This window comes from Rhinopithecus bieti, unplaced genomic scaffold, assembly GCF_001698545.2.
Source record: "Rhinopithecus bieti isolate Rb0 unplaced genomic scaffold, ASM169854v2 scaffold_6151, whole genome shotgun sequence".
NCBI lineage: Eukaryota > Metazoa > Chordata > Mammalia > Primates > Cercopithecidae > Rhinopithecus > Rhinopithecus bieti.
In genome coordinates, this window is record NW_016805238.1 from 580,100 (window position 1) to 595,573 (window position 15,474).

Below are 15,474 nucleotides of genomic sequence, written 5' to 3' on the forward strand. Positions count from 1 at the left end.
AAATGTATATAATACGTATTTAATTTCATAACTAAAAAGAATTCAGGATAATATACAAGAATATACAAGAATTATATTATCTTGAAGGATGGCTGAAGAAACATCAAGCATGGGTTAAATTCTTGATTCTTTAGATTTTTCCTTTGTTCATTCGCAAACTCAGCAGAAAAACTGGTTAAACTAAAATTAGCATTGCTTAAATATTTCAGACAAAAATATTTAATTCAGTGCAAAACTATGTTAAAATAAGAAATGATTAAAATTAAGAGATTTCAGAAAAAAAGCTCTCTTAAGCCAAAAGAATAATAAAACACTGGAATGGGTACATTTTGGAGTCTCCACCCTTAAAGTCATGTTGTGTATGGCTATCGTTCCATCTGACTGATAATATTTTGTTGGGATATATTTCATATGCACTTTCAGCTTTGTGATTCAAAACTGAATTACCCTGCTCAACATTAATAAAGATGAGCAGTAAACTTCTGACTACTCCCACCATCACCACTATCACTTCCTTAACTTAAAACATGTATTTATACAAAAAAGAGAAGGATCCTTAGTGATACTTTGTGTCTCAGTAGAATGGAAAGTACCATAGTATGGTGGAACAGCACATAAAACTGACCAGATACAAGATCCAGAAATAGTTCATTCAAAAATCAAAGCAGAAAATCTACACCAACACTACTCATTTTGTAAATGAACTGTACTCCAAAATTTCAGATATATCTACAAAAATGTTCTCTCCTTGTGCTCTACATTTCCAAACAAGCTATAAAACAGCTAACCTGTTTATGTGGTATTGCAATTACATCACAGATCAAAAGCTTCCAAGAGTATCTGAGCTGCAGCCTTTGGAAGAGGAGGCTATAATAAATAGCGAACAGTATAATGTAAAATATAAAACTCTGAATACACAAGGTAGTATTTCCTGGAGTGGCAATCTGAGCAGGCTGCCTGTATCATGAGCAATAGAATGTAACAGCTGCAAACCTGTAACCTACATTGCCCAACAGCAGCCAGGAGTCCGAGGGCTTCAAGGGGCAATAAAGATACTTTAGAGCACTGACTAGTTACTACGAATACAAGGTTTAATGCCTTGTCTTCAAGGTTTGAGAACCTCAAAGGCCTTAAAGCTGTTGCAATACATTTAAGAAAATCCACAAGTTCTTTGAAAACCTCATGGGAAAGACTGAAAACATGCTATGTTCCTATATTCTTGGAAGATCTCATTCCCATTCCAAGGACAGTTTAAGAAAACACAGGTTATATGTGAAAGAAGTGTTTACACATATGAGAACCCAAATAAAATCCTATTTCCTTCATGGTTCTATAATTTAAAATATCGGATAAAGTTCATCTGATATTCCACACTAGCATTACACATATAATATGATCAAAATCACTGAAAAAACTAATTGTTGGTAAAACTAGATAATGATCTTAGTTTAGTCAGCCATAGACCTCCCTTTCCAATACTGGTAAGAGTTTCAGTAAGAAAATACAAAGTGTGCTTTTAAAAGTTTCATAATTTTCATATTTTAAAATTATGTAATACATGTTTGATTTTGGAAGAAGCCACATATATAAAAGGAAACCAAAACTATCCATAATCCATACTTCAAATATAACCACGACAAACATGTTGGTGTGTTTTCCTTCTAGTCCATTTACAATGAAAACATACATACTTTCTTTTTTAGTTTTTGTTTTGTTTACAAAAACAGAATGAGTCAATATACATTATATATATACTGCACTTGCTTTTCTTCAGTCTAACAATTCTTCTGCGTCATTAATAAACTCAACAAAACTGTTAATAACTGCATATATCCCAATTATAAATATAAAATATTAAATAGCCCCTTTTTAAATACATAATAGAAAACAAAACTAGAAACAACTTTAAATGAACTATAATGAGCAGCCTTATACGGAATACATCTTTTGCATACTTATCTGATTATTTTCTTGTGATACCTAAACATACAGTGTAGATATGTGTTTTTTTAAACTTTGAATATTTATTGATAAAACTTTCTTTCAGAATGGTTGTACTAGTAATACACATGAGCTCAAAATTGCATATACACAAAAAATCCTTTTTCCCAACCATACTTTAAAAGCATTAGATTTTATCATTAAAAATAAATTACTTTCAATCTGATAGTAAACTTGCTCTTTGCCCTAAATTGTGTAAAATATGATGGTAATTATATAAAAAAAATTTACAAGCAGGATGTAACACTTTGGGAACACAATCTAATCTTGAAATAATAAATCGTACTTAATATTTAAAATTTATATTAAGAAATTAAGAAAATCTTGAAAGTTACTGCTTAGTAATATCCCTTGGATATGATAGTTGGAAAGAAAATCAAAGCAGGTCATGCCTAATAAGAAATGTATTCACGTTAAGTTAAAAAAATTTTTAATTGATCAAATATTAGCATCATTACTACAATATCACTACCAAGGACACTTCTCCTTTGAACAACAGCAACAAAGGCTCTACTTATTTTTGAAAACTATGCCAGTGAAGAGTCAAGTTTATAGGTTAGAAATATGTTGACCTTACAGGTTTAAGTGACTTAAGTGACTGCCAAACTCAGTAAAAATGAGAAAAAATATCTTTTATTTTTTTGGGGGGACGGAGTCTAGCTCTGTCGCCCAGGCTGGAGTGCAGTGGCGCGACCTCAGTTCACTGCAAGCTCCGCCTCCCGGGTTCACGCCATTCTCCTGCCTCAGCCTCCCGGGTAGCTGGGACCTCGCCCGGCTAGTTTTTTTGTATTTTTTTTAGTAGAGACGGGGTTTCACCATGTTAGCCAGGATGGTCTCGATCTCCTGACCTCATGATCCGCCCGTCTCGGCCTCCGAAAGTGCTGGGATTACAGGCTTGAGCCACCGCGCCCAGCCCTACTCAATATTTTCTATAAATTCCTCATTTAAAAAATGTTTTACAACTCTAGCTCTTCAGATATTAGAAAGAGATGTCCTAACAAAAACAAATAAAAGGAAGTCAATGTACATTAGTTCACTTAGCCATTTCTTCCTTCCCAATATTCACAAGTGTTTCACTAAGAAAAATATTAAAAGAACAAACAAAAGTGAAAATTTGGGTGATAGTTTTTTAGAAGGCAATTATTCAACTGAACATTTACTTAAATTGAATCAAATAATTCAATTAAAGTTTAATAATTTGATTAAGCAATTACCTAACTCAATTAATTTAATTAACTTTTTAAAAATCTTATTTAAGTTAGGGCATGGAATTTATAAAACAACAAAAATTAAACTACATCACTGACCCCCAAACAAGCTTTATTTTCTATTTTGATTTAGTATACAAAATTTTTAAAAAATATGATATGTAATAAAAATATCTGGATTACTTTATTAATTTTAAAATATTTTTTAATTAAATGGGATCATAAATTCATGCTTAATATAAAGTTAGTATAGAACAACAATTTTTCATTTGTTAAAATAGAATAGGAAATGACAATTTTTAAATAAAATTTCAAGAATTACCTTCAAATAAACTGAGGTCTCTTCGTAGCCGTGGTCCATAAAGCCCTTCTAAAATACTCTCAAAACCTGTGTTTTTAAAGAAAGAAAAGTATATTAACTACTAGAAAAGTCACATTTTACAATTTAAAGTCATAAACTCTGTATCAATCAGCAAATTAATTTAATATATCAGAAGGATTTTTCCTCTAGCTGCATTACGCTGAACTAGGCAATATACAACATAACAGTCACAGAATGACTACCAGAAATTACATGACTGTAAAGAAATTAAAATATCAAAATGCAAATATTCACTACTAAAACAACTAAACAACTTTATCATTTAGAAATATTCCTGGGTAAAATATTATGGGCAGATTTTGTATGTAATAATCTTGTAGAGAGGGGAAGAATAATTAGAAGACATGTATTATTTATGTTTATATTTGTGTTAAAAAGTAAATACAAAAAATAGCATCTTTAACATCAATTACAAGAATGAGTGTATGAGTGTCAATAGGGAGAAATCTTTCTGTTAAATATATGATGTATACAATTTAAACCTACTTGTAAAAACTAAAACACAACAATTTGGTCATTGCTATAGATTGCCCTAAATTTTAGGTAAAAAAAATTACTGAAAATCTTGTCAAGTTAACAAAACCCTAGTTTATTAATTTCTCAAAAATACACTTTCTGGACATACTAGTTTTAAGATTTTACAATTTTTGACTTTGAAGTAACATATTTAATTTTAAGCAACAATCAACTACAGACATCCAAAGAAAAAAAAATATAATCCTGATGGCAAAATAATTGAGAAGCTAAGAAAAGGAACTAATGTAAGCCGTGTATGGATTTGGGAGGAAAAAACTAAACATGGCATGACAGACCCTATAAATCAAAGAAAAAGTAGATTTTCTCAGTGGTATTCCTAAATTATAAAACATTATTAATACTTCTATAGAAATATTTCATAAGTTATAAGATGCTTTTGAAAAACATTAACATCTCCAAAATCAAGACTCATCTTAAAATCTACTGTCATAGCAAAAAACTAGCCACAGTTTTTCATTTAATAAAACATGAACTACTGATGCATCCTACAACTAATAATGTCTTAGATTTCACAAAGTAAGGTAGCTACCATGATACTTGGTAAATAGGTAATGAAATAAAATCTTTTGTGAAATGACAGTACTAGTTCCCATGAGCAGAAATTTCCTGGTAAAAAAGTGAATGAACTACCTACTGCCCGAGCAAGCTATCACACTGGGTAAAGACTCAGACAGATTAAGCCCAAATCCTTCTATAGAAGGGTTATTCTATTTTATAGTAGAAGATACTCTATTTTTCTGTCATCAACTTGCTTCAAAAATATTACTGCATTTGTGAGCATCTGTTGCTGATAACACAGTTCCTAAGACTGATCAAAAGTGTATTAGTTGGTCTCATTATAGCCTTCATGCCACTATCTCTCTTCTGCATTTTATGTCTCTTTGGCTTTCTTTACTGCATTTTAGTTAATTTCTTCTACTATAAATTCCACTTCATGAAATTCTTATGGTTCAAACTGCTGACAAATACATCTTTTTGTTTAAAAAAAGTCACCTTTATTGAGGTATAATTTTCATATAATACAAGGTATCCATTTTAAAATAAAGTTCAGTAACTTTTGAAAATCCATACTTTCATTTTGCCAAGAACACAACCAAGACAGAAATTATTTTCATCAACTCAAACGGTACCCTTGTGACCTTCTGAGTAATTACCTGGAATATCCCAAAGCGCTTTCCAGAGCATCTTTTCTCCTGTAATGGCTTTACTTGGTTTTGGTAAGAGTAATGCCGGCCTCATAAAGAAAACTGGGAAATGATCCAACCTTCACCATTTTTTGAGTTTGTGTACTGTAATATTTATTAATTTTTAATCAGACTTGGAGCTCTCTTCGTGGTGAAATTTTAATCATAAGCCCAGTTTTTAAAACTAAAAAAACTATTCAGGCTATCAATTTCTTATTAATTCAGTTTTGGTAATTTGTATAAATTACAGCACTTATTGGCAAAAAGTTGCTCAAAAAATTCTTTTAATACCTTTTTAACATCTGAAAAATCTGTAGTTGTGTCCCTCTTTCATTCCTGATACCAGTTTAGGTATCTTCTCTCCTTTTTCACTGATTACTTGACTAAAATTGAGTAATTTTATTGATCTTTTACAAAAGATCAACTTTTGATTTCAATTATTTTCTTTCTTCATCACTCATTTTCTATGTTTTTCATTTCTGCCCTTTACTCTTTATATCCTTCTTTCTAATTATTTTTTATTTTCACTCAAACTTATTTTTCTAAGTTTTTAAGGTGGAAGCCTAGATCACTGATTTGAGACCTTTGTTCTTTTCCAATAAAATCATTTAAAGCTATAAATTTCCCTCTATTCACTACATTAGCTCTATCCCATAAACTGTGATATACTGTCTCTTTATTTTTATTTAGCTCAAACTGTTTATAATTTCCCTTGTGATGCCTTATTTTACCCATAGGATATAAATGTGTTGCTTAATTTCAAATATTTAGGTATTGTTCAGAAATCTTTCTCTTTGCTGAATTCTTTTTTTTTGTTTTTTGAGACAGAATCTCGTTCTGTCACCCAGGCTGGAGTGCAGTGGCGCGATCTCGGCTCACTGCAACCTCCACCTCCTGGGTACGTGCGAATTCCCCTGCCTCAGCCTCCCGAGTAGCTGGGATTAAAGGCACATGCCATCACGCCCAGCTGTTTTTGTATTTTTAGTAGAGGTAAGGTTTCACCATGTTGGCCAGGCTGGTCTCAAATTCCTGACCTCAGGTGATCCACCCATCTCAGCCTCCCAAAGTGCTTGGATTAGACACGAGCCACTGGGCCCAGCCTGTTATTGAAATGTACAAGATTCTTTGAGGTTGTAAAACATGTAAGATTACATGTAAAAATGACTGTAAGATTATAGTCATTCCAAATTTCCTGAGACTGAATTTATGGATAGCATATGATCTACACTGGTGAATATTCCATGTAACACAGAAAAGAATGTATCTGTACTTATTGGGAGGAATGTACTATAAATGTTAATTAGGATTTAGCTGATTGATAATGTTCTTTGGGTCTTTTATCTCTCATGATTTTCTGTCCTTTCTCTTTTCTGCCAATTTTCCTTCATGTATTTTGATGCTCTGTTATTGGGTACATTTATATTGCATATTTTTATGTCCCCTCTGTGAATTGGTATCATCATTATAAAATGCTCCTCCTTGTCCTTGTTGTGAATTCTATTGTGTCTACTGTTATATCAGCTACACCAGCTTTCTTACGATTAGCAGCATTTTCATTACGTATTTTTTTTCCAATTCTTTAACTTTTAACCTATGTATTTATATTCAAATTGAGTTTCTTGTGGACAACAGAGTTGAATATTGCATTTTTATCCAGTCTGAAAATATCTGTTTTTTGAGGACAGTGTTTAGACCATTAAAATTGAATGTATTAAAATCGTTGGGTTTATATCTACCATCTTATTTGCTATTTATTTCCTCTGTTATATATCCCTCCCTATTCTCCACTCCACAACATTATTTTAAGTTAAATGAGAAGTTTGAAGAATTCCATTTTGTTGCCACCATAAACTTAATAGCTATACCTCTTCTAGATTCTTTAGGGCTTGCCCTAAGGTTTACAAAATTCACTTTAGCTTTTCAACATCTACTTTAAAACATTATAGTACTACTTAGTATGTAATGTAAGAATCAATACATAGTATGCAAGAATAAAATGTCATTATATATAACTTACTTAAAAACATTTTAGCTATATTAAAACATTAGAAAGTCTTTTAAATTTACTCACAATGTCACTTTTTGTGTGTGTTTGTAGACCTATGCTTAAAGATCTTCTACTAGCTACCGTTTTCTTAAAAGACAAAATCATTCATCTCCATTTTTTTAAAAATGTTGTTTTGGGTATAAAGTTGTAGGATGACAGTTTTTTTTTTGGCACACTGAAGATGTGCTTTAAGTGTCCAGTGGTTTGCAGAGTTGCTGGCAAGTTTACAATATTTCTTTCCCCTGTTCCTCTGTACATCATAATGTGCCTTTTTCTCTGACTGCTTTTAAGATTTTCTTTTTATCATTGATTTTCAGCAGTTCGATGATTATGTGTCTTGGCATGGTTTTCCTGGTTGAGGTCACTAACTCTGCAGAATTATTTTGATTTCTATGGCAGATTAGTTTCTATTTTCTATACTTTCATGAGAATCGAATCTTACAGAACAGACTCTTTTGCGGGGGCTGGTCTTTTTCACTCAATAGAATAATTTTGAGCTTTATCTGTATTGTTGCTGGTTATCACTAGTTTATTTCTCAGTATATTCCATTATATCAGATATACTACAATTTTTAATCTATTCAGAAGTTGGTGGATATATGTTTTCATTTTTCTTGTGTAAGTAATTAACAGTGCAATTGTAGGGTTATACAGTAGGGTTATGTTTAGTTTTTTAAGAAACTAAACTGTTTTCAAAGTTATTGTATCATTTTACATTCCTGCCATCTGCCACCCATGTATGAAAGTTACCATGTCTGATTCACATCCCAATCACAACTTGGTTAGTTGTGTTTTTCTTTTGCTTTTCTTTAAATAAATAAATAAATAAATGGAGTGATTTGTAGAAAACATTCTAATATCCTCATGTCTCCATGTGGTTTTAATTTGTATTTCCCTATTGACCATCTTTTCACAGGCTTACTTCAGATACCTCTGTTCAAATCATTTGCAAAATTTTTAATTGGGTTGTCAGACACTTTATCATAGCATTATAAGGGCCTTTCCTATTTTGTTTTTAAATGTATTCTGGATACAATTCCTTTGTCTAATAATATATGTTGTGAATATTTCTCCTAGTCTATCATTTGCATTTTTGTTTTCTTAATGGTGTTTCCCAAAGAACAGAAGTTGTTAATTTTGATAATTAATTTACCCAGTTTTTTCTTTACAGTGGTTTTTCTGCTCTAACAATCATTTCCTTTACCCCAAGGATGCAAAGGCTTTCTCCTAAAAGTTATCGAGATTTAAATTTTACATTTAGGTCTGTGGCCCATTTTGATTACATTTTGTGGATGGTGTGAGAGGACTGATTTTTTTTGTTTGTTTGTTTCTGTATTGGTATCTATTTGATGCAGCAAACCATTTGTTTCTACCCTAAATCCTCCATTTCCCTCTTATTATGTTCATGTTATCTTTTTAGTCCTTAACATAACTTAGCAAACTTTAATAGCAGTTTTAATATACTTCTTTGCAATTTCTATCATCTATTACTTCTGGTTCTATTTCTACTGATGGTATTTCCCCCAATTATGAATTGCTAGTACTTTTGCTTGAATGCCAGACATTGTGAATTTTATATTGTGAGTGCTGGGTTCCCCATTTTTAAAGGGAGTCAGACCATGTTTATTCAGGAAGGTAAGTTACTTAAAGTTCATTTTGAGGTTTTAAGGAAGGTTTTAAAGGGCTGGGCACAGCGGCTCATGCCTATAACACCAAGACCTTGAGAGGCTGAGGTTAAGAAGATTGCTTGAGCAAGAGTTTGAGACTGGTATGGCCAACAAAGCAAGACCCCTTCTCTACAAAAACATCTAAAAAATTAGCCCAGAGTGGTGGCACACACCTATAGTCTCAGCCAATTGGGTGGCTGAAGTGGAGGAATGCTTGAGCCAGGAGTTGGGAGTCTGAAGTGAGCTATGATCACATCACTGCACACTAGTCTGGACAATAGAGCGAGACCTTGTCTCAAAAAGAAAAAAAAAAAAAGTTTTCGATGACTGCTTTCACTTTGGGTGGTGGGAACTTGAATAATGATTACCAGTCCTGTATAAGTTCTGAAAATTGTTTGCATTATATGTCCCAGAAACTGCTTTCCCAAAGGTGTTATTTGTCAGGTGTTATAGATGTCACCCTACACACACGAACTGGTTTTCAGCCAGATTCAAGGGCACCACCGCATGCTGATTTCTTGAGCTCTTTCTCTCTGCAGCTCTCTCCATTCTGGTACAATGCCCTCATAAATTCCAGCCACTCAGAATACACTAAAGGCAGATCTCTGCCTTCTTAAGTCAGCAAGCCCACTGGGCTCTTTTTAGGCCAACCCTGCCTGTGCTATAATCTGCAAATTACCTACAAGCAAAAAAGCTGGCATGATCATATGGCCTAAATCATTAGTTTCCTTATTCTCAGGGACCAGTCTCGTGTTCCCTGTTTTCCACTGTCTGTGCATATGTGGTCCAGTTTCTTAGCTGTCTACAGGAGAAGGTAAGTCCAAACTCTGTTACTCCCTCATGCACAGAGGCAGATGTTCATCCTCTGACTTGTTAATTTCAACAATTTATACAAGCTTTATTCTGTTTCTTCAAAACTTAAAACTTTTAATAGCTCTCCATACCTTGCAGATATTTAGGTCTATAATTTCTTTCTTTAAATATGAAATATTTTAAAATCAGTATTAAAAATTAAATTGGTATCTAATCATTTCAATACTTTTTCTTGAGTGAGTCTGTTTCTGCAGTCTGATGCCTCTTGCTCATCTTGCCTTGTTTCTTCATGCAATTAATTCAGTACTTACTGGCTTTTGCCCTCAAAAGATCAAATTCCCTGAGGCCTAGAATGGAAGTGCTCTCCCCCAGAGAGTTCCAGCACCCAGTATCCTTGAGCAAACTATGCTACATGGCAAGAGGGAAACAGGCTGCAGATGGAATTAAGGTTGTTTATCAGCTGACCTTAAAATAAGATTATCCTGGTGGATTCAACATAATCACAAGGGTCCTTATATGGGGAAAGAGGAGGCAGAAGAGTCAGAAAAAGAGAGATGAAATTGTGAGAAAGAATCAAGCAGCACTGCTGGCTTTGGAAATAAAAGAAGACTTCATGCCACATAATGCTAGCAGCCTGCAAAAGCTGGGAAATGCAAGAAAATTGATTCTGGCCTAGACCTTTCATAAAGGAACATGGCCCTGCCTACAGTTTGATAATAGCCCAGTGAGACCCATTTCAGACCTCTGACCTCCAGAACTGTAAGATACTAAATTTGTCATGTGCCACTAAACTTGTGGTATTCATTACAACACTAATAGGAAACTCATCCCTGCTTCAAACTAATTTCATGACTTGAAGTTCCTTGATTGACTCAGGGTACAGATCTACTAGAGGGCTGGTCTGTGGCAAGTTCAATATTTGATATTTTCTACCTTTACTTTTCTTTTCCTGCTCTGATCATCACCAAGGCAAGCTTCTGGGACTGGGGAAAGGCAAGATGATTTACATCTACTTGTGTTTATCCTAAAGCATAATTCTTTGATGTCACAGCTTAATGTAAAGACGATCTCCCATAGAACTATTTGGACAGGCTATGGCCCTAGAATTGTGATCCTCTTGTTTAAACAGCCATGAAAACACAAATATGTGGTACTAACAAAGACTTCAAGCTTAAGCAGCTTTTTACCTCTCATTTTCTACTTACGTCTAAAATTAGCTTGCATATTCTCAACTGTCTTTTAATTCTTAGCCATTTTAAACTTTTTAAAAATCCAGCACTTTTCATTTTTAGAAGAAAGGTTGATTCAGAGCATGAGTCCTCAATCCCCAGGGCCATGGACTAGTACCAGTCTGTGGCCTGTTAGGAAAGGGACTACACAGCAGGAGGTGAGCAGCGGGCAAGCGAGCATTACCTCCTGAGCTGTGCCTCCTGTTAGATCAGATTCTCATAGGAGTACGAGCCCTATTGTCAACTGCACTTGTGGAGTATTCTGGGTTGTGTACTCCTTATGAGAATCTAATGCCTAATGATCTACGGTGGAACAGTTTCATCCCAAAACCATGCCCCTGTCCATGGAAAAATTGTCTTTCATGAAACTGGTCCCTGCTGCCAAAAAGGTTAGGGACCACTGATTTAGATAACCCTTCCAAAGACCAAAATTCATAGTTCTTTAAGATTGATTATACTATAGAGTTCATTTGTATAAGTACATAGTTACCCATTTCCCTACTGAAAGCTATATAACTTTTTTGTTATTGTTATTACAAACACTGCTGCATTGGAACCTTCCATAAATGGCTTATCCTGTCTGACTGGTAGTTTCTACTGAGTAGAAATCTTTAAGTAGGATTACTTGACCCTAGAGTATGAATATTTTAAACTTTAGTACAATAAATATTGCATTGTATGGCTGAATCATCTTAACAATCTTACCAGCAATGTTTGAGTTCCTATTGTCCCCAAATGGTCACCAAAAGTTATCATCAGACTTCGTATTTGTCCAACTCATGAATACAAAATTATTTATCATTTTAATTTGCAGTTCTCTGATTATTGAGTTTCAGTATATTTTAAATATTCAGATTTCCTTTAGCCAGAGATGGTGGCTCATGACTGTAATCCCAGCACTTTGGGAGACTGAGGTGGGCAGAGTGCTTGAGTCCGGGAAACATGGTGAAATCTCATCTCTCTCTCTATATATATAAAAAAATCAGCTGGGAGTGGTGGCATGCACCTGTAGTCCCAGCTACTCAGGAAGCTGAAGTGCGAGGATCACCTGAGCCCAGGAGGCTGAGGCTGCAGTTAGCTAAGCCATGATCATGCTCCTGCACTTCAGCCTGGATGACAGGCTAGAGTCATCCAGGCTTTTCTTATTACTTTTATTTTAGGTTCGGGGTACATGTGCAGGTTTGTTATATAAGCAAACTGATGTCACAGGGGTTTGGTGTAGACTATTTCATCACCTGGGTAATAAGTCTAATACCTAATAGTTATTTTTTCTGATCCTCTTGCTCCTTACACCCTCCATCCTCAAGCAGGTCCCAGTGTCTGTTGCTCCCCTCTTTGAATCCATGTGTTCTCATCATTTATATGGTAGAATATGTGGTATTTGATTTTTTGTTCCTGTGTTAGTTTGCTAAGGATGATGGCCTCCAGCTCCAATTACATCCCTGGCAAAGGACATGAGCTTGTTCTTTTTCATGGCTGCATAGTATTCCATGGGGTGTGTGTGTGTGTTTGTGTGTGTGTGTGTATGCATATATATGTATACATACGTTTGTATATACATATATGTGTATGTATATGTATATATACATATGTGTATGTGTGTGTGTATATATATACGTATACACACACACACACACACACACACCAAATTTTCTTTATCCAATCTATCAGTGATGGGCATTTAGGTTGATTCCATGTCTTTACTATTGTGAATAGTGCAGCAATGAACATATGCGTGCGTGTGTCTTTTACAATACAATTCATATTCGTTTGGGCATACACCCAGTAATGGGATTGCTGGTTTAAATGGTAGTTCTGCTTTCAGCTCTTTGAGGAACTGCCCATAATGCTTTCCACAATGGTTGAACTAATTTATCCTCCCACCAAGTGTGTAAGTGTTCCGTTTTCTCTGCTACCTTGCCAGCATGTTATTTTTTTTACTTTTTAGTAACAGCCATTCTGACTGGTGTGAGATGTTATCTCACTGTGGTTTGATTTGTATTTCTCCAATCATCAGTGATATTGAGCTTGTTTTCATATACTTGTCGGCTGCATGCACACCTTCTTTTGAAAAGTGTCTGTTCATGTCCTTTGCTCACTTTTTAATGGAAATTTTTTTTCTTGTAAATTTAAGTAAGTTCCTTATAGACGCTGGTTTAAACCTTTGTCAGATGCATAGTTTGCAAATATTTTCTCCCATTCTGCAGGTTGTCTCTTTACTCTGTTGATAGTTTCTCGTGCTGTGCAGAAGCTCTTTAATTAGTTAACATTTGCCAATTTTTGCTTTCACTGCAATTGCTTTTGGCATCTTTGTCATGAAATCTTTGCTATGCCTATGTCCTAAATGGTACTGCCTAGGTTGTCTTCAAGGTTTTTTATAGTTTTGGGTTTTACATTTAAGTCTTTAATCCATCTTGAGTTAATTTTTGTATAAAGTATAAAGAAGGGGTCTAGTTTCAATTTTCTGCACATGGCTAGCCAGTTATCCCAGTACCATTTATTGAAAAGGAAGTCCTTTCCCCATTACTTGTTTTTGTTAGCTTTGTTGAAGATAAGACAGTTGTAGGTATATGGCCTTATTTCTGTGCTCTCTATTCCATCCAATTGGTCTATATGTCTAGTTCTGTATCAGTACCATGTTGTCTTGGTTACTGTAGTCCTGTGGTATAGTTTGAAGTCAGGTAATGTGATGCCTCTAGCTTTGTTCTTTTTGCTTAGGATTGCCTTGGCTATTCAGGCTCTTTTTTGGTTCAATACAAATTTACAAATAGTTGTTTCTAGTTCTGTGAAGAATGTTATTGACAGTTTGATAGAAATAGCAGTGAATCTGTAAATTGCTTTGGGGAAAATGGTCATTTTAATGATATTGATTCTTCCTATTTATGAGCAAGGAAGGTTTTCCCTTTTATTTGTGTCATCTCTGACTTATCTGAGCAGTGTTTTGTAATTCTCACTGTAGAGATGTTTCATCTTCCCTGGTTAGCTGTATTCCTAGGTATTTTATTCTTTTTGTGGCAACTGCGAATGAGACTGACTTCCTGATTTAGCTCTCGGCTCGCTGTTGTTGGTGTACAGGAATGAGAGTAATATTTGTACATTGCTTTTGTATCCTGAAATTTTGTCAAAGTTGTTTATCTGCTGCAGGAGCTTTTGAGCGCAGACTATTGGGTTTTCTAGTTACAGAATCACGTCATCTATAGACAGGTATAGTTTGACTTCCTCTTTTCATATTTGGATGTGCTTTATTTCTGTCTCTTGCCTGACTACTCCGGCCAGCACTTCCAACATTATGTTGAACAGAAGTGGCGAGAGGGGATATCCTTGTCATGTGTCAGTTTTCAAGGGTAATGCTTCCAGCTTTTGCTCATTCAATATGATGCTGGTTGTGGGTTTGTCATATGTGGCTCTTATTATTTTGAGGTGTGTTCCTTTAATACCTAGTTTATTGAGAATTTTTAACATGAAGGGAAACTGAATCAATAAATCGAAAGCCTTTTCTGTATCTGCTGAGATAATCATGTGGTTTTTGTCTTTAGTTCTGTTTATATGAATCAAATTTATTGACTTGCATACATTGAACCGATCTTGCATCCCAGGGATAAAGCCTACCTGATAGTGGTGTATTAAATTTTTGATGTGCTGCTGGATTCAGTCTCCAAGTATTTTGTTGAGGATTTTTGCATCTATGTTCATCAAGGATATCATCTTGGAGTTCTCTTATTGTTGTGTCTCTGCCAAGTTTTGGTATCAGGATGATGATGGCCTCATACAATGAGTTGGGGAGGCAATCCTCTTCCTGTACTTTTTGGAAGAGTTTCAGTAGCAATGGTACCAGCTCTTGTTTGTGTATCTGGTAGAATTCGGCTGTGATTCTATCTGGTCCTGAGCTTTTTTAGGTTGGTAAGGTATTCTACTGATTCAATTTAGGAGCTCATTATTGGTCTCTTCAGGGAATCTATTTCTTCCTGGTTCAGTGGTGGGGGGTGGAGGTATAGCCACCAGATATACCATATGGTGGATATATCCAGAAATTTATCCATCTTTTCTAGGTTTTCTAGTTTGTATGAATAGGGATGTTTGTAGTCATCTCTGATGGTTATTTGTATTTCCCTGGAGTCAGTGGTAACATCATTTGTCTTTTCTAATTGTGCTTATTTAGGTCTTCTCTCTTCTGTATTATCTAGCTAGTGACCTATCTTATTAATTTTTTCAAAAAACCACTCCTGAATTTGTTGATCTTCTGAATCATTTTTCTTGTCTCAATCTCCATCAGTTAAGTTCAGAATTTGGTTATTTCTTGTTTTCTACTAACTTTGGGGTTAGTTTGCCCTTGCTTCTCTAGTTCTTTCACTTGTGGTATTAGGCTATTAATTTGAGATCTTTCTAACTTTTTGATGTGGGCATTT

The 15,474-nt window shown here is 34.5% G+C and overlaps 1 protein-coding gene across 6 annotated transcripts in view; it reads right to left on the minus strand.

The window, feature by feature from the left end:
- Positions 1-15,474, minus strand: part of LCORL (ligand dependent nuclear receptor corepressor like) — a 186,720-nt gene that overhangs the window by 132,268 nt on the left and 38,978 nt on the right. For all 6 annotated transcript variants that reach the window (XM_017871767.1, XM_017871762.1, XM_017871765.1 and 3 more), the window contains exon 2: positions 3,532-3,597. In XM_017871767.1, coding sequence (XP_017727256.1) covers positions 3,532-3,597 — 66 coding nt within the window. The remainder of the gene's footprint in view (positions 1-3,531; positions 3,598-15,474) is intronic.